Below are 19734 nucleotides of genomic sequence, written 5' to 3' on the forward strand. Positions count from 1 at the left end.
GTGCTATATTCACACATCCTTTATTGTTTGTCCATGTGTTCCCTTTGATTACATATAAGTTGTCCTTCATTTCAGCAAGTCCAATCATCCTCAAGGTAGTCATATCCTGGATACAACATTTTAAAGCATCAAAAATTAGTTTATAATTCATAGATTTTGTTAGTTTCTGGACAGAAATCAAGTTGTACTTAAATTCTGGTACATGTAGGACATCATGCAATATTATTGAGTTTGAGATTATAATAGTTCCTGCAGCCTTTGCCAAAATGGTTGACCCATTTGGCAAGCCAATGATTATGGGTTTAATTGAGTGGTAAGAAGTGAACTCACTCAAATTTGGACAGACATGGTCTGTAGCACCAGTGTCCAAGACCCAAGGAGAGATATTACCTGAGATTTCTTGGTTGTCTTGAGGCTCACTGTCTAGGCAGGTTGGCATGATGCTCAATTGGTTTACATTGTGGTTGCTTCCTTCATTTGTCTCAATACAGTTCTTCAGCAGGGAGGCTAATTGTGCATATTGTTTTGCTCCAAACTTGTAATTCTTTGCTCCTTTAACTTGTGGGTCAAGGCTCTGGGTATTTGTGCTTTGTTGTGCCAAGTCTTCACTAATTGCATTGTTTATCACGTTGCTTGGCTGCCTTGAAGAGTCTTGTTGCCAGTTGGGTGGAAATCCATGCTTGAAGTAGCATGTTTCCACTGTGTGCCTCTCCTTTCCACAGTGAGTGCATACTTTGACATTGTTTGCTTTTGTGAACCTTCCTGATCCTCTGCCTCTGCCTTGATTAGTGCCTCCTCTAGGTGCTGAGTTTCTTGGTTTCCAAGATTGTGCATTGTCACCAAAAGTGCCTTGATTCCTTGAGTTGTTGAACAAAGCTTTAGAATTAATTGCTCCTGGATCTTGTTGTCTTTCTTGTTGTATGACCAGAGAGAACACTTTGTTGATGCCAGGTAGAGGCTCCATTAGGAAGATTTGTGACCTTGTTGTGTTGAATTCTTCATTGAGGCCCTTTAGGAAGCATATCACATATTCATTTTCTCGGTATGATTTCATTTTGTCAAGGACCCAACATTTGCATCTGAATTCACACACACAGTATGGTAAAGGTCTTAATGCCTCAAGCTCTTCCCACTGTGTTTTCAGGTCTGTGAAGTACTTGGAGACACTTCTGTCAGCTTGCTTGATGGAGTGCAAATCTTGAAGGAGATCAGACATTCGAAAGTAATCCCCTTTTGAAAATCTGTCCTTCAAGTCTTGCCATAGGTCTTGAGCATTCTCAATGTAGATGATGCTTTCTGATATTTCTGGTGTGAGGCATCTAGTGATCCATGATATGACCATGGTGTTGCAACGCTCCCATGTGTCGTATTCTGGATCAGATTTTCTTGGTGCTAGTATCGTGCCATCTGCAAATTTGTATTTATTCTTGGAGAGGAGGGCCCTCCTCATGGCCCTGCTCCATGATTGGTAGTTAGAGCCATCTAGTGGTGTAGTCACTAGCATTGATCCTGGGTTATCTCCAGGATGAAGAAAGAATGGATTTTTCAAATCATTGTTGTTGTAGACTGGTTGAGATTCTCTTTCTGATTGATTAGAAGGTGAGTCTGCCATTCTGTTTTGATTGTTGGTGAAGGAAGAAGACAAGGTTTCTCTTTTTCTTGGTTAGCCAGAATCTTGGCTTTGTATTGCAGCGGAGGTGGTGATCAGAACCTTCAATTTGAAGGCTCTGATACCATATTGTTTTTTTGAATAGAATACCTCATAATGCTTCTTTTATTTTCCTTGATTATAGAAGTGAATGAGCACTTCTATATATAACAAGTTTGTTGCTTCAAGAGCAAGCAACTAACTATTAACAACTTTTGGAGCCAAATTAACTCATAACAACCTATAGCAAAAAGCTTCTAAGAAGCATCTAGAAGCCAAAGGAACAATAAAAGCCTGTGAGAAACGCTCAATGAGAAAAGGGCTCAGCCTAAAAGAAATGTGTGCGCCATGGCTCGGTCAAAGCTGATGCGCCATGGCCAACCAGAATTGGTACGCCCATGATGCACTCAGGCTAGCAGACACGGTCAGTGCGCCTGAGGCATGGCGCCTGGGCATTTATGCGCCTCGGTCATGATGCGCCCAGACTTGGAAGACACGGTCAGGGCGCCTCGGTCAGAAAGCTGGTTGTGCGCCTCAGGTGTGCCTCAGTCAGAAAGCTGAATTTGCGCCTCAGGCTGATGCACATTGGGCAATGCACTGTGTTGGTTGAGCTTCTCATTTCTTCGGTCATGAATCATAATTCCTCGGTCAACATTGGTTTTTCCTCGGTCATGTGGTGCTATTGGTCAGTGGATTTTGAGTTTGGCTTGATGAATTTTGACTTTTGCTTGGTTAAGTTGTGTGGGAGTTTCATCTTAGTGAGGTGCACTTGTTGGTGACTTTAATAGTCCTTTTGAAATAGAAAATCCTCGATCATGTTAGAGGTGCCCTCACCTTAATCTAAGGCTTTGATTTGAACATGTTAAGATTGTTAAGTTCATTACATCACATGGTCATAAAAGAACAAGGATATACCATCTTGGCTTAGAAATTTTTTCACATCACAGAAAATAACATGTACTACAAAAGAAAATTATGTTTACTATTAATTAGTTTAGATGAGTCACGTGTCATTTTTTCATAGAAAAATTTATAGACTAATTTTATACCGGGATATACATTACCTTATTTAGTATTAGGTGTTCTTCAAAGCATATATATTTCTTCCTCATATGAATTTTTATCTTATAAATTTCTTTTTGTACAGTCTTGACAGGATGAATCTAAATTTTTTACACTGTGAATAAATCATCTACCATTAATTTATTAACTATCATTAACTCTCAAACAAAAATAATATAAATTAATGATAGATAATATACTAACAATGTAAAAAATTTACGTACTAATTTTAACTCATTTAACAAACACTGCTATCTATGAGGTATCTTTTAATCATGTGATGTAAGTATGAGACACAAGACACTGTTATTGTCGTTGGTGTGCCGTACGGTTGTTATTGTTGGTGGTGTGGTATGGCATGTGCTCTATCATCACCTAACCACATGTGCACATGTCTGTGGCTATTCAGCTAGGCTCGGCTCAGATTCTAGAAGTGGAAAATTATTATTTTTTCCTTTTTTTCTTTCTTCAGATTAAAATGGGTTCTTTTATTTTTTTTATTAGCAATGGAATTTATTAATAAGGAAAAATATAAAGTAGGAGAACAAGTTATATCCACAACTCTCCATAGTTAACGACCTGAGAGACAAATAGATAGGTAATACTCATTCCACATAAGAAGTTGAAATTATTACAATAAACACTGAAAATATTTAAAAAATGTAAGAAATATGAGTTCTATCATCTCACCAAGATGAAACTGTAAATTCTTAAATATAATATTATTCCTCGCATGTCAAATAGTTTATATAGTGATAAACCAAAGAGACAATCAACTTTGTTTACTCTTGTTAATTTCTTTATTAATGTGGAATGTGAAGATACTAAAAGAAAACTTTTGCTTTAAAAATTGGTGAAACATTACAAACCACAAATTAAAGAGTGTGTTTAACAAGATTATTCTTTAATTGGCATTTCATTGCAATACTAGGATAGAACATAACAAGCGGAAAAAAATCGAGTAAAAAGTTGAAAATAGTAATATAAAAAACAGTTTTTTAGAAAATTAAACATTATATTTGTTGCTGAAACGCAAATCATTTCCATTTTTGGGATCCGAAAAGTAAATGACTTTGGTTTATAAAAAAATACTAGAAAATAAGTTAATGATAGGATAGTATAGTAGCATTGTATTGTGGTGCCATAAATCAAAATAAAACGGATTTTCACCATATTAAAACACTAATATTAAACTAATCCTTTCAAGTATTGATTCATATATACAACTTGGTATTTTCCTTAAGTATATCTCAAGTATAAGGAATTGAATATTTGTTTCTTATAAGAGAACAATCCAGTTATAATGAGCTTAAGCCATTTTGACTAGATCATGACTAAAATGGACATAAGAATAATGACTAGAAATGGAGAAAAATATATTATTGTTCCCCTCACAAAGCAATATAATATAGTGAATGGGAAATAATGTTATAATTAAATGCAATAATATACCGTTGCCAAAATTGTAAACCTAGCACCGATGATGCTTCTTAAATGTTGTGACTAACAAGAAGTTTAATACTCTATAAGAAAGATACAACTTAGTTTTTTTTGTACTACCAAATCTATTCATTACCTTTTTGGTTAAGAAATTAATCATTTTTTAAGTTTGTGATTGTCTCTCTTAACAAGTGTCTCTCAATAATCGAACTCTTGACCATGAATTACTTTTTTCAAAAATCAATATTCATTAAATATGAATGGTGAATAATATAATAATAATATATAAAACTCGTAAACTAATGCATATATATTTTTTATTCTGGCTTAACTAAATTTTTTTATAAGTAAAATTCTATTAATAAAAAACTTAATTACAACTGAGAAATCAATATACAGAACGTTAACAAAAAAAAGTATTAATTGAGTTCTAACATAAGATCCAAATATTGTAAGTCTTTAAACCAAACATCTTAAACCAACTTTATAAAAAATAAAAATAGAATATTAGCATTTTTTAAATTTGATTGATCCAATTATAAAAAACAAATGCGCATTATGTATTTGGCGTTGACTCTTGTAGCCATCGTCGTGTTGTACAATATACATTATTGAGATGTTATACATTTTTTTAATATAAAATAAAACATAGATATATACCATTATCGTTCATATATTTTGTTCATTGCTTATTTTATGTCACTATACCATCATAGACAAAATTCTCCCTCTTATTAGAAAGTCAAAAACTCCAAAACAATTTGACAAGGCATGCCAATGATAAGCACATACATTTTCATTAATCCCATCGTAATTATTGACACAACACAACAGTATAAAGTTGCTTATTTTTGGCCAGAGATAATCCACACACTCTTTAATTATGCTTATGTTCAAATCTAAATATGGATTATGAAACTAAAGAACACATGTAATGGAAATTAGAATATGGTGATATATGTTGGTGTAGCGGAAGCGATCGTTGCGTAACGTTAACCACAAACAATCAAATAATATGCATAGAATAAATAGAAGATAAGAAATAAGAGAATTTGTTAACGGGGTTCGGCCAAATGTGCCTACGTCCCCGAGAGTGCTGAGCACACCCATGACCCACCTGCCCCATGATGTGTTTCTATTTGGTATTTATATCTGGTGCATATTACAACAAGGGATCCGAGTCCATTATATAACATTAATATTCTATTCTATTCTAATGCCAGACAATGTAGGACTAATACAATAACATATTTCAAGCATTCTCAATAATATATTCCCTTTTAATATGAAGGATATCTTATTACCCTATGAATAATAAATTAATTTATTTTGGTGTGTAACTTCCGGAATATATTTTGATAAAAAATAAAGTATCTTATAATATAAGAAAATAATTCAGATAAGTTATTTTTTCTTATCACTAAAATAATAACATGGGTTATATTTTATCATTTCTATAAAAGTATTTTTAAAAAATATCTTATTATGATCTAAAGGCCACGGAATAGAGAATTTTTTAACAAAAAGTTTGGGGAAAATAAATGTCATTGAGTACAATATCATTGCGTGCAGTTTACAGGCTTCAGTAATTCGTACGAGTATACAATTCGAATAGTATACAATTCGAATAGTTTAAAATTTTCATCTAATTCAGAATAATCTATGTTGCAAAATTGGACCCCAAAAAATTGTTGCAAAAAAGCTTGACAACGACATGTTCACTTTTCTCTTTCTTTTCTCTTTCTTTATAATTTTCTATCGCTGACTTTAGAAGCTTTATATTATATCCTTTTATTGCTGATAATTTAAAGATGTCCTTTATTAGATTCTAAGTGACAAGCATAACTGAAATGAATATCTAAAGATTTTTTAGCAAAATAAATATTGCAAGTACAAGTACCCTTGAAGGATGATTAGGAAAAGGAAAATAACAGGGGGAATAATTATAATTTTTCTATCTAAATCATATATCCTCTAAAAAAACAATTTATGATTGAATCGAAAACATTCACAATGTTTTTTTATATTACTAAAAATATATTCTTACATTTTTTGATAAGAAATGATGAGACGACTAACTCTCCGCATGAGAATTATTTTTATTATTAGAATACTTAAACTCAAAATCTTAGGAGGAGAGTCAAGTGATTGTTACTTGAAAAATAATTATAATTTTTAATTAATGATTGGAATTAAGGAAGTTCATACTTTATTGTACATATACTTGTCTCTGATAATCCTATTGATTTTTTAATCAATACTTACATTTAATTATTAGCAAATAAAACTAAGAAAAACAGTACTAACTCATGCATGGTTAATCTCATTACTATAGAGAGCATCTAGGATAGGCAAGCTAAGCTGACTTTGAAAAACAAAGACACGATTTTTTATACATTCATATATATATATATATATATATATATAGTTATATATATTATTAATTATCATTATTAATATTTAATAAAAGTAGTGTAATGCAGCGTGCAAAAAGGGCATGCCTTAACGCATGACACTTTTGAAGTGGAAGGGTGAAAAGGCACACACACATACACACGAGAGGTTCATGTTAAGGACAAAAGTGTCTATATTCGGATGGAGAGAGAGGTAGATCATGCTAACCACAAACAATTACAAGCCACAAGTAACTATATATTAAATAGGTTTTTGTTATATTAGCATGCTAACCATTTATCTTCTTTTTTTATTTGGTGATTTTTTATTTAAAACACGTAAAAGGGTTAAAGAATATTAAAATAAAAATAAAACTAAATTATTTAGTATAAATATTGTTGAGATTGCTTGAAATATGTTATTGTATTAGTCTCACATTGTCTAATATTGAAACAGAGTAGAGTAACCAATGTTATATATTGGACTCAAATCTTTTGTTATAATGTGCACCAGATATATGAACCAAATAGAAATACTTCATGACATGTGGATCAATGGGTGTAAATAGAAATACTTCATGGACAGGTGGATCCATGAGTGTGCTAGGGTTTGTAATCATTATTCTATAATAATATCTTAGTAGTCGCTCAACGCTCCGGGGGACTATGCACAATTGGCCGAAACCCGTTACCAAATTCTGTTTTTTCTTCTCTATATCTTCTATTTATTCTATGCTTTATTTGATTGTTTGTGACCAACATTGTGCAATGATCTCTTTCGCTGCACCAACAAATATATTAATTTTTAAAATTTCAAGATTATTTCATATTTTATAAAAAAAATAAAATGGTTTTAGTGTTTAACCCATTTTGTAAGGGGAGCACATGTTGTATAAGAAAGTGTGTCACTACATGTGTCACTGTCTGTGATTGGTTAAAAAATATATTTAAATTAAAATTTTCATAGTTAATTATTTTTCTGACCAATCACAAGCGTGACACATAGAGCGACATACTGTTTTGAGACAACAAATGTCCACTATTTTATAAGAACATGTGTACTGTTGAAACCAAATATGAAATAACACAAAATATATATATATATATATATATATACACACGTGTGTGTGTGTGGATCTTTGGTTTTAAATTGGCTTTGGAAACAATTTTGGAGAGAAAATATGAAGAAGATTAGGAAGTGCCATTATCCTATTATTTAAGTTAAACTTATTTAAGTTAAACTTAAAAGATTTGTACCCAAAAAAACTTATAAGATTAATTTTATATTAAAATGAAGCATTTATCATCAAGATATATGTTGGACTTGGATTTTCAATATTGATTTGCTCAATTTATAATATCTAAAGTCTTACTTTAAAACATTCATAACCTTATGTATTAATCATAATCAAGCATATCCTTTAGGGATGCCAGATGCTGTTAACATTTTTTAAATTTTTAAGGGGAAATCTGATATATATATATATATATATATTAAATCAACCAAGTCTAGCAAGCTTTGGAAGACACATTGAGAAGAAACTCTTATATCTTTTATCTATCTCTTGGATGATTAAAAACTCGATGGACTACTCATTTTATTGCTGATTGATTTTGAGATGATTAAATATAAATGTAAAGTGGAGCATAAATTCAGAGTATAACTTTACCAAGAAGGTATTTAGCAATTTTATAAGATGAACGAATCACTCAGGTCCACGCACGCACTCACTTTTAATATGCCTGTGCCAAAGAACTTTCAACTTTGCGATGGGATAGAGAATCCAGAAGACAACTAGAACATTTACTAGCACTCTAGCATATATGGTTCAAATAGCTAACTACATGGACCATATAAAGCACAGTATTAAATCTATGCACAATAGTGTAAATATATATATATAGTCAGTATGTCATATACTAATCATTTCGATTATTTTTTTTTTTAAAGTTAATGATAATTAAAAATGAAGCATTGATAATGTAAAAAACTCTTATACAATTAGTGTATTTATCTTTGCCTCTATAAAGTAAGTTTATACCTCCAAAACAAAAAAGTTGATGAGAGCATTTATCCTTTTAGGGTGAACATATTGCAAGTGTCCCAAAAGATGACTTATTGGTTTATCACAACCATTCATTTATTAAGTGGCACTTTTCAATATCTACACGAAGCTGCTGAACAATAAAAATGACTTTTCAGCCAACAACAAAATCTAAATAAATAAACTTACCTTCAATTTGAATTTACTAGTAATTTTTTAAACGAATCAAGACTACCTATTTTAAAACAAATAACGTCTAATCTTTAAGTGTTTCTTATTTCATTATAGTTTTTTATGTGCCATTTTACACCCATATTGGTAACAAAACCTATACATAATCTTTATGAACAACCAAAACGAAGATATACTATTTAACTATATATACTATTACATCAAGCACCTAATGTATTGAACTATATTGCCTCAATGGGATAAAATATTAAAAAAGAACACTCACCCTTTGAAAGTATATTAACCTCTGTTCCAAATTCATCCATGAACTTACGTGCACTTATGAATGAAACCTTTCGCTTGAGCTGAATTGTATTTTACAAATAAGAATATTAGTATAAGTTAGTTGTTTTATAAAGTCAGTGAAAGTGTTTTTTTTTCATTTAGTTATTAACAGGGTAGATTTTTTATTTTCTGGGACTAAATCATTACATGTTTTCTTTACACACAAACTCGTTTTATGTAAGTTTTGCCCATATTTTACATATACATAAAAAACTGAGGGGTTAATAATGGTACATGCTTACACCATTTTAGGAAAACAATGGATGTAGCGAGAGAAAAACATTTAATGAAGAAGGATATGATATTTTAAATTATGTCACATATTAATTATATTGATATAAAAATAATGAATATTTAATTTTTTAATTGCCATAATATTTTTAATTTATGTGATATATGATTTGAGATACCAGATCGTGTTAAAATCGAATTATTTATTGTGAGTTGATTTTTAGATAATAAAAATGGAAATAAAAACTTGATAATCATCTTATAAGTATATTTCATACATATGTATTTCTCTTTTATTCCTTACCTTCCAAAGTCAACTTAGAAAAAGACCAAAGAAAATAAGAATTAATATTTACTGATTAATTGCAAATTTATATATTACATAGATTTTCAGCATTGTTACTTCGTCTGTATATTAAGGATTGAGATCATTTGTTTTCAATATTATACCATTTTTTATCTTGGACTAATCACATATTGTCATACAAAAAAAATTGAAAACAAAAAGTAACATTCTGATTAATTTAGGATAAGAAACAAAACATTGTTGGTGATATATGATATTTGTTAATCAAATATTCTACTTTGTAGTAAATTAATGCGTCTTTTCTTTTATCAATCACAAATATAATACATCGTTTTCAAAATATTTCATTATTATTCTAACTTTAATTTGAGACAAAAAAATTTCTATTTTTTTCCTAAGATAATTTGATGGAGGGAGTATGTTAATTATATTTCCTATTGTTTTGGGCTTTTAGCTTATACTACGTTGGTAACAAATTTACTCCTGGATTGGTCCTGTTGCAAAAAAAATTCTTGTCCCGTTGTTTAAATAAAAAAAATAAAGTGTGACATAATTTCTAAAATTCGAATTCAGTTATGAAAATACACTAGGATGTAATTTTAAAATTGAAATCATCCCAATAGTTTTGAGGTAGTAAGATTATTACGTTTTTCTCGTGATATTTTTAATTACACTAACTTGTATATTTAATAATTTTGAGGTCGTAAGATTGTTACATTTTTCTCACAATACTTTTAATTACATTGACTTCCAAATTTTCGCATGATTGTATTTACAATTATAATATCTCATTACCTTTATAAGTAGTTTAGATATAACATCACAGTGATGTCAAAATCCACACGGTTATCCCATTTGTTTTTCATTTTGAAATATTATTACTTCATGTGCTCCTTGACTTTACTATCGCTCATGCGGAGAGAAATATTAACTTGTAAAGATTTATACATTATCACTTTAAACATTGACATTGTAAAGATTTATATACATACTATCATTTGTTTAGATTACATTTTCTAAAAAATAAAAAATAATTAAAAGTCAATTATAAATAATACAATGACAGTATATAAAACTCATATATTATTAGTACATACATTTTTTTCTTTAATTTGCATATTGAAAAATAAGAAAGAAAGGGTGGTCATCAAAAAACAATTTTCTGCATAAAAAGTTATGCACGCCACCACCTAATCTTTATTATATCGGTGAAGTAAAGGACCTATAGAACAAAGTTGATGACCATAAATTGTTGTTTGACCTTTCATAATATATTTCTCTAATAAGCACTTAAAATTATTAAATGTCAGAACTATTAAATAAAAATAAATTATTTTAAATATTTTATACTTTTTATCCATACTCTTTTAGGTATGGATGCTCTTTTTTTCATTTAAGTATAATTTTTTAGATGAGTTAGGACCACCCTGCAAGGATTCCACTATTTTAAGATCAGCTACAACCCCTTCCCAATTGAATTGACAACTTTAGAATATATGATATTCATTTTCGAAAGATCTGATGTCTCATTTTATGTTATTTAATTAAACAAGTTATAAAAACTGAAATCAATATTTTTTTATATTACATGATATAATTTTATTTAACAGTGACATGGTTTTTTTTTTGACAAAATCTTATTCATTATCAGCAATAATGATTTCTTTATCAATATTTATTGGCCTATTTATGAATCCATGCCTAATAACAATCTTTTCCAAGCATTTGCATGACATAAATACCAAATCAACAAACGTGCCCATTGGATGAAAACTTGAGAAGTATAGGGCAGAATTAGCAAACTTTTGGAACACCCAGAATAGCTTCCATAAAAACTAATGATGCTAATATTTTATTTGTTTCATTTTGCTTTCTCTCTCTCATTTTTCTTCTTATATCCTAAAGGTTGATATAGCTTGTGTGGAATTTGTATACTTACACAGCACAGACATGCAAGAATTGTATAAACATCTACTCCATGCAAAAATATGCACCCTTCGGTTGCACTATATCTAGCTTATGTGGAATAATAATTTTCAACATATAGTCATTTGATTACATTGCAAAATTCTATACAGTTTGCCTCATCCCCATAATACCAAGCAAATGATTATGCTGCCTACTTGAATAACTGAATAAATTAGTAGTAACTATAATAGCTACACCAGCCAAATGCTGATCAACTCAAACGTCCACAATCTTGCAATAACATCGAAAAGAAGATTGCGTTGTTTTTCTATCACTTCATCCAAAGTCATGGTCATAGACACCCAGCAGATCTAATACGAGTATTCCGAGCATTATTATCTGATCGGCTGTGCCACTTCAAACTACACACGGTCGTGCTGTTTGAGGTAGTTATTAAGCAAGCCTTAGCACTGCCACTGCTAGCAGTGTAGCAGCTCTGAAGTAAACTTCTTTTATGCTCCTATCCACCTTGTGAATCACTTCCTCATCTTTTAATGCGAACTTTCTTGCATTCTTGCTTGTGCTGATAATTGTGTCCCTTAGCTTATTTACTGCCCAAGAAAGCCAAACCAGCCCAAATCCGAACCCAGTGCTAAAGAGCTTAGATGTACTGAAGGGAACCCTTCCACAAGCTACCTTGCAGATCACGGATAGCAGGACAGCAAGGCCAGTGCCGGCAATACCAGCAGAAAATTGTGTCAGGAGCTCAGGAAGCTCGGGACCAGATTTCTTCAGCGAAAGGATTGCTGTTTTCCGTTGCTGCTTCTTGTCAATCATCAAGGACAGAAGGGTCTCACATGCATGTAAGTAGTTCTTCTTGTAGAGATCCCTTTCCCTACCTACTTTCTTGTTCTTCTTTTGTGATGGCTTGCTTTTGACTTTTCGAGGACTGCAAAGCAAGTGAAAAACATTAATTTAATATAATTACTTGAGCGAGAAATTATGGTAGTCTTTTTATGTGCAGTGGATGGGACTATTAGAACATCTTCACTCTAGCATAAGACGTGTTTCATGAAGACAATTTTAATTGATTATTGTCAACTCAACTAACACACAAGGCTTTCATTATCAGCTACAAAGACAACTTAATAATGCATCCAAGACATCAAGAGAGAACTAAGTATTTCTACTGCAACAGTGCAAACAACATGCTTCTTAAGGTTTACTTTTGATAGCCTTCTTAACTCGGATATGGCATATCTCAAGGCTGATCATTTTTCTTTGGGGGGTTAAAGGTGAAGTAAAAGAACAATCATTTTGATTTACAATTTAGCAGTGCGAGTTCATTTTGATTTTCAATTTTTTATTAATAAGAACATGATGTTTACCCTTCAAGAACAATCAACTCATAATTCATACCCATATATCATCTCGATCACTCCGTGGAGGGGTGAGACTAAACAAGTTTGTTCTCTAAAATTAACTTATAAATTCAATCTACAAGCAGCTAATGCTGAGAAATTTAAATGCCTAATTTAAAGAGTGACACGGGAAAATGAAAGCAGTTGATATTTTGGTTGGACAACAACAGAGCATATCCCAAAGTCGGGAGAGAGGTCAAGTGTCAACAGAAGCATATTTTGCATACCTTCTTAAAGGAACAGTCAATGCAGAATGAATCTCCAATGAGGAGGAATGACTTTGGGCTCCTGCTTCATTGATATTAAGCCTGTGTCCATACAAGATTTCAAATAACATCAGCTCCTTGATACAAAACTGACAAAAACAGTCTCTTAAATATGGGGATTTGTTATAGGTGATATATATTAATGAATATAATGGCAACTATTAACATATATGAATAAAATCCAATAATTTTGTCATTGCATCTTAGAATACTATAATGTATCCTACAAGATCCATTAGGATTTATTTCTCCTTATTTAATTAGAAATAGGAGTCTACTATTAGTATAAATAAAACGTTTGGGATTATTTTCTGTATCAAATTATCATCATATTAGTAACAATATCATTCTTATATAATTCTAAGGAATAGCCTAATTCTACATAAGTGCTAATTATTCTGTTCTACTATGAAATAGTTATCTCAGGCGAATCAAGTCATCTTTTGTATGCCTGGACAGTTAGAATTCCATGTGATCAATTGAAGCTTAAACATGTCTACATATTTATACCTGCTGAAGTGTGGAACAAGCATCGCCCGTTTTTCACCCTTGTGTGAGTTTTCTGTTAAGTAAGACTCAGCAACCACAGAAAGAAAATTTCTCATCTCAACAGCAGTACCCATAAATGTGACTTGACCATCTGGATGAACTGAAACCTTTGAACTAAGGGCAGACTCTTGAAAAATATCTACGAAAGCCTTTTGGTTGTAGGATTTGCCATTAGGGTAGAGAAGAGATGTCAATGCTTGTCGAGGGTCATCAGTGTCTGACAAGTGCAAATCCATCAAGTCAGACAATAAAGATATATGTGTTCCACCTATCCCCGCTTCAGCAGTCCCGGACTTGATGAACTGCATAATTTTATCCTGCTTACTGCATTGTTCAATGATGCCAAAGCTGAAACGTACTGCGTTTGGACAGGTTGCTGAAACCAAAGTTGAGTGAAATTACTTAGATTAAGAAAAAAACATAAAAACAAAGTATTTAGGAGTACAAGTCATCATAGACATACATCTCACAGTAGCAGTAAAAGCAGACCTAGGAAATATTATCGGTTAAATCTACCATCTCATCTTCAATTTCTTACATTATTGTAGCAGGTATCACATCTGAGTGATAAAGCCTTCACCGGTAGGATATTACACTAATTACAGTAATCTTTTCGTCATTGACTTTAACATTTGACGACTAAATTAACATGTGAAAGAAAGTTGCATAATCAATTAAAAGAGACACCCACAAGTTATCCATGTGAATAGGTCCAAATCCTTCCTTCAACTAGTAATCTCCTTTGGCAGTCATTGCTTTCCAAGGAGATCCCCCGGTGCCTAGAGGCTGGTTGAGTAGCTCAGTAGCTTCCTTTTAAAGGAGAGAATACAAACCCCTTTTAGCAGTGAGATTTGAAGCATCTCACTGCTACCTTGACATGTAAGTCTTGGACAAACCTATCCTTACTACCATATTGCTAATAAACAATTAACACAGTTTGATCTACAGCGAACTATAGGCATACATTCACTGACAAAAAATAGAGAATATTCATCGTGATCAATGAAGATTACGAGTAGTAGTTACACAACTCTCAAACCCTAGTCATAGCACACTCAAATTCTCACCGTTGCTGAGATTTTAATAAGCCTATGATCTAACTATTGATTTTACAATACATATACATCAGCCTATACTGCAGGGAGTGCCTTGAAATCTCCTTGTCTGGTTGCACTGCATGGTTTTCAGGTGGAGTGACTTGCTGGACCAAGAAACCCATAATTAAATACAATACACTTCATAAAAAAACTGAAAGCGTATCGGCAGAGTTAATACAACATAGAAACTAATAGTGTAACTAATATTTGCATACATAATCTATGAGAAAACAAGATAGAATCATAAAAAAATACACAGTAGACAAAACAAGGTGGGTTGGGGGGATTACTGTTATGTGTAATTTTCCGATTCTCTAGTTCTACTGATACATGAAATTATGAAAACAATCAAAGGATTAAGAAAAACAAAATTAACCATCAATTGACTGAATCAGATACACAACAGAATGAGGTTGTTGCACACCTTGGGTATCAATAAGCACGGGCCTTTGAGCTGACGAATTAACATTAACAAACCGATTTGAATTGAACCATTCATTTTGAGATTTCCTTGACTCCTCACATGAATCTAGCATAAAACTAGGAGCCTGATATCTGATAATTTCTGGCTTTGGTACAGGAGAATACAATAATGGTTGACAACCCTAACAGATTCAAATGAAAACAAATAAATTAACGATATTAAGCAAATACAAAATGATGCATAGCATAAACAAAATAAGTAATTAGTCAATATAATTATTGTATTAATTGTAATAAGATGGATAATAATACATGAAAACATATAATTAAAATTAATTGAAACTTAAAGGAATTTGACATGATAAACGAAGAATATGTTACCTTCTTTATTGTGCTATCAATCATAAGGGTTGGAGAGCAAACATGGGAAGCCATGAATGAAACAAAGATTTGAAACCTAAAATTCCCTTATTGCTCTTTTTGTGGCTTTGTCACCTTATCGCTCCCTGCACCTCAAATCCCTAAGTTTTGTGTGTGGCATATGATAAATTCGAACTAGAAGACGAAAATTTTGATATTTTCTTTAATCCAGAAACTTCCAAAAGGGTGCTGAGGTTGGTGATCACGATAAAAAATCAATCAATATTAAGTTTTATAAAAAAAAAATCAATAATACAATGACAATATAAAAGTACCAACAAAGTTAATTAAGTAGTGTAAGATTCACTAAATCGGTTGAATGTTCGATTCTTGTGAACAAAAATTGTTTAAAGAATAATGAGGTTAAGCCAGCACTTGTTGAGGAATGAGAACAGTCACCAACCCAAAATGGATTGGGTACCAACAAAGGACGGTATAGGATTAGTACTTCTTCAAATAAGGCAAACATACAATGATAAGGAAGAAATAAATATTTATTTATTCATGTATTTAATTCATAGAAAAAGATGTATCCATACTAAAAATGTAAAAGTTTTTGCAATGTCACATAATAATTATTATTAATTTTTACACATAAATATATACACTATTTACTTTAATAGATGGAAAAATTACTAAAAATACCACCTCATTCCATTCTATAAAGAAATTATCACATCATGTTACTTATTATTAAATTTTCATTCAGAGACGAATATAATTATTAAAAATAAAACAAAATGTGAATAAACAAAATTATAATGATTTTATATTAATGATTGAGATGGAGCATAATAGTGTTATATATCAACAAGGTATTGATCAAGTAGAGTAAGACATCTCTATGTTGACCAAAAGGTTAATGATTCATTTTCTGATAACTATATTTGTTGAGAGCGACAACCACATATTCTGAAAGAGATTAGTTTTTCATCCAAAATGTGATAAGATATCATTGGTAGTACCAAAAAAATAATTTCAGGGTTTATATTCAAATCATTTATCTAACAACTTATTTAATTGAAATGCATTTTGAAGACTCAATTGCCGCATTTTAATCATAGTTGTGTAGATAAAACTTATTATTATTCGATTGTACAATATAATTAATTTCAAGATAAAATATATCTTAATATAACTCCTAACGAAATAAAATATATTATGATACCCCTGTCTAGGGGTGTTCGCTGTCCATTTGGATCGGTTTTTAAGCAAAAAATGATCCGATCCAAACACATAATTAACATGCGGTCTGGATCGGTCTGGTCTGTTTATATTAAGATGTCCGATCCAATCCGATCCAAATATAATATGCGGTTTCGGTTCGGTTTGGATCGGTTTTTTTTATAAAATATTAAAATGGCACTTATATTCAAAACTCATACAAATGACTAAATATTAAACATAAAACAACAATAAAAATAATGTTCAACAACATTAAAATGTATACAACAATAGTATAAGTAAACGACATATACAGTAGTAATAAACAATAAGACAATAATAATAAAAGTATAAAATAGTAACAACAACAACAAGATATCAATAATAACAAGACAACAAGATATAAATAATAATAATATGAGCATCGGTAACGTAATTTTAATAGTTACAATATTCCACCGATGATTAATAACAATAATACTTTCACAACAATAATACTTGAATCCTCTTTATTTGGTTATGAGATTGGTTTAAGTTCTAAAAAAGTGTATCAAATATAATCCATATGATTTAAAACATAGCAACATATATATATAAGTGTGTTATAGAATATAACAAATAAAATATAGGTACAATTTTGGAGTTGGGACTTAAGATTAAGTTTGGAAGACACTTAAAAATATTACACACTTAAATTTTACATACAATTTCGGTCCGGTCTGGATCGGTTTGGATCCAAGAGGTGAAACCAAAATCTGGACCGGATCAATCGGTCTTTAAAAAATAAGTCCAACACGGTCCAAATGCATTCGGTTTTTGCGGTTTCGGTCTATTTTGGATCGGTTTTCGGTTTTATTGTTGGACCGGTCTGGATTTGAACACCCCTACCCCTGTCATTGATACTCTATTTGATTTACATCAGGGAGAATAAGAAGAAGATCAAAGTAACTTGAACAAAAACACATAAAAATGTCAACATAATATTTAAGATTAAGAAGAATACCAAAGACTAAAAATAGGGATGGTAATAGGTCTGATTGGGTCCAGGTAGTGCATTACCTAAACTGTCTTGTTGCTTCATTTTTGGATTCACACTTGCCCTAGACCTATGCTAATACCCATTGGGTCTGGTACCCATGAGTCTATCGGTACCCAACAGATTTGCGGACACTTATAAATTTTAAAAAATTAATTTTTTTAGTAATTTATGTAATTGTGTATTTAATTACTATAGTCTTATATTTTATTTAGGTAATCAATAAAGTTTTAAACATATTTTAAATTGACTATTCAACATTATGACGTAAAATTGATTTAATAAGATTTGTTCAATCATTATAATATTATATTTCAATCATCATAGTCATCAGTTTTAGTGAAATCCAATGGTTTGAATCAGTGAGTAGATCTAAATCATTAGATGTCCATAAAATTGATGACTATGATAGAAAGTAAGTTTAAAAAACTTATTTTTGAAGTAAGTGGATACCACTCATGTCTTATGCATACAAATGAGAAAAAACATATAATTGTATATAGCTGTCAAAATACTCATAATTGTTGATACAATAATAACTTATAGTGAGAATGTTTATCATCATAATCATCTCATATGAACCTACATATTTATAAATTAACTTTTTATTAAATATTTTACATATTATAATTGTTTATTAGTTCGAGATTATATATACTCTATGTTATTATGATTTCATATAAGTTTTAATGAATGAACAATGTACAATGATAAATATAAATATAAATATAAATATATATATAAATAATTATATATAAGTACATTACATTACCACAAATGTTAGGCTAGGATACATGAACATGAGAGAACTAGTGACACTTCTGGCAAAATAGGTAATATCTGCAAAGTACACCCTTATAGTCTATATTTTTTGGGTCATAACATATAAATTATGTTTATTTGTTCATTTCATTCGTCAAGCTTACGGACATTTTCATTGGGCAATGCACACGACCCACAAACATAATTAAATGAAAAATTTAAGAAAATTTTAAATAAGTTACGATATAATGTGATTTTTAATCCCTAAAAATTGTAATTTAATGTACTTGTTCAACTTCATATAAAATATCAAAGTTTTTGTTAAATTTTTTATCATCAACTACTTTATTTAATTTATTATATGAATTTTTTTACTTTTTAACTATTCAACAATGGTCGCGGACCACCCTATGCCCATTTTAGAATGGACTAATGGACATTGATCTTGTCCATTAAGACAACTAGCAGTGTACCCGTGCACTTGCACGGGTCGCTTATTTGTTTATGCATGATGCAAATATAATATACACATATTTTATAATATCAATAAATCATGTATTGAAATATTATATTTCCCATCCATATAGGTGCAATATTAACATTAATTTTTGAGTGTATATGTAGAATATTCACAATTATAAATGTGTTTGTATAAGCATTTATTTGTTGAAAGTGTGATTATAGAAAATATTTGATTCTTAAATAACTCAATAAATAAAATTCAAATTGTATTGGATAATAACTCACATCTATATTCTCTATATAAAATTATAAATATAAGGAGTTATTTTTGCATCATATTTTTTGTGATTACGTTTATAAGTATCATATAAAGTCATAAAGATTTTTTAGCATATCTTTTAAATGCTTATGTTTTATTTTAGATTAATGTTCATTGTGTATAAATATTTGAATATATTTTTAGCATTCAAATATTGTATAATTAAATGTTATTTATTTGATTATCTTTTAGCTAATAATCATTGTATGAAAATAACTCATAAATTAAAAACACACTAAGTTAGGATACGACATATATTTTTTCT

General features: G+C 30.6%; 1 protein-coding gene across 1 annotated transcript; it reads right to left on the reverse strand.

Moving 5' to 3' along the window:
* On the reverse strand, positions 11669–15925 carry LOC109354535. Its single transcript, XM_019597126.1, has 5 exons — positions 15688–15925; positions 15308–15488; positions 13748–14162; positions 13199–13279; positions 11669–12499 (listed from the first exon to the last, which is right to left on the reverse strand). Exons 1-5 carry the CDS (start codon positions 15739–15741, stop codon positions 12004–12006), a joined length of 1227 nt encoding a protein of 408 aa, XP_019452671.1. The 5' UTR covers positions 15742–15925; the 3' UTR covers positions 11669–12003.

This window comes from Lupinus angustifolius, chromosome LG08 (assembly GCF_001865875.1).
Source record: "Lupinus angustifolius cultivar Tanjil chromosome LG08, LupAngTanjil_v1.0, whole genome shotgun sequence".
Lineage (NCBI taxonomy): Eukaryota > Viridiplantae > Streptophyta > Magnoliopsida > Fabales > Fabaceae > Lupinus > Lupinus angustifolius.

What these genes read in the sequence shown, in the direction of transcription:
- LOC109354535 (XM_019597126.1), bottom strand. Translation starts at nt 15,741, where the DNA reads ATGGCTTCCCATGTTTGCTCTCCAACCCTTATGATTGATAGCACAATA. An exon ending in TTGATAGCACAATAAAGAAG is followed by an intron (nt 15,489 to 15,687) that starts GTAACATATTCT and finishes TGAATCTGTTAG; the next exon opens with GGTTGTCAACCATTATTGTA. An exon ending in CTTGTTCCACACTTCAGCAG is followed by an intron (nt 13,280 to 13,747) that starts GTATAAATATGT and finishes GTATGGACACAG; the next exon opens with GCTTAATATCAATGAAGCAG.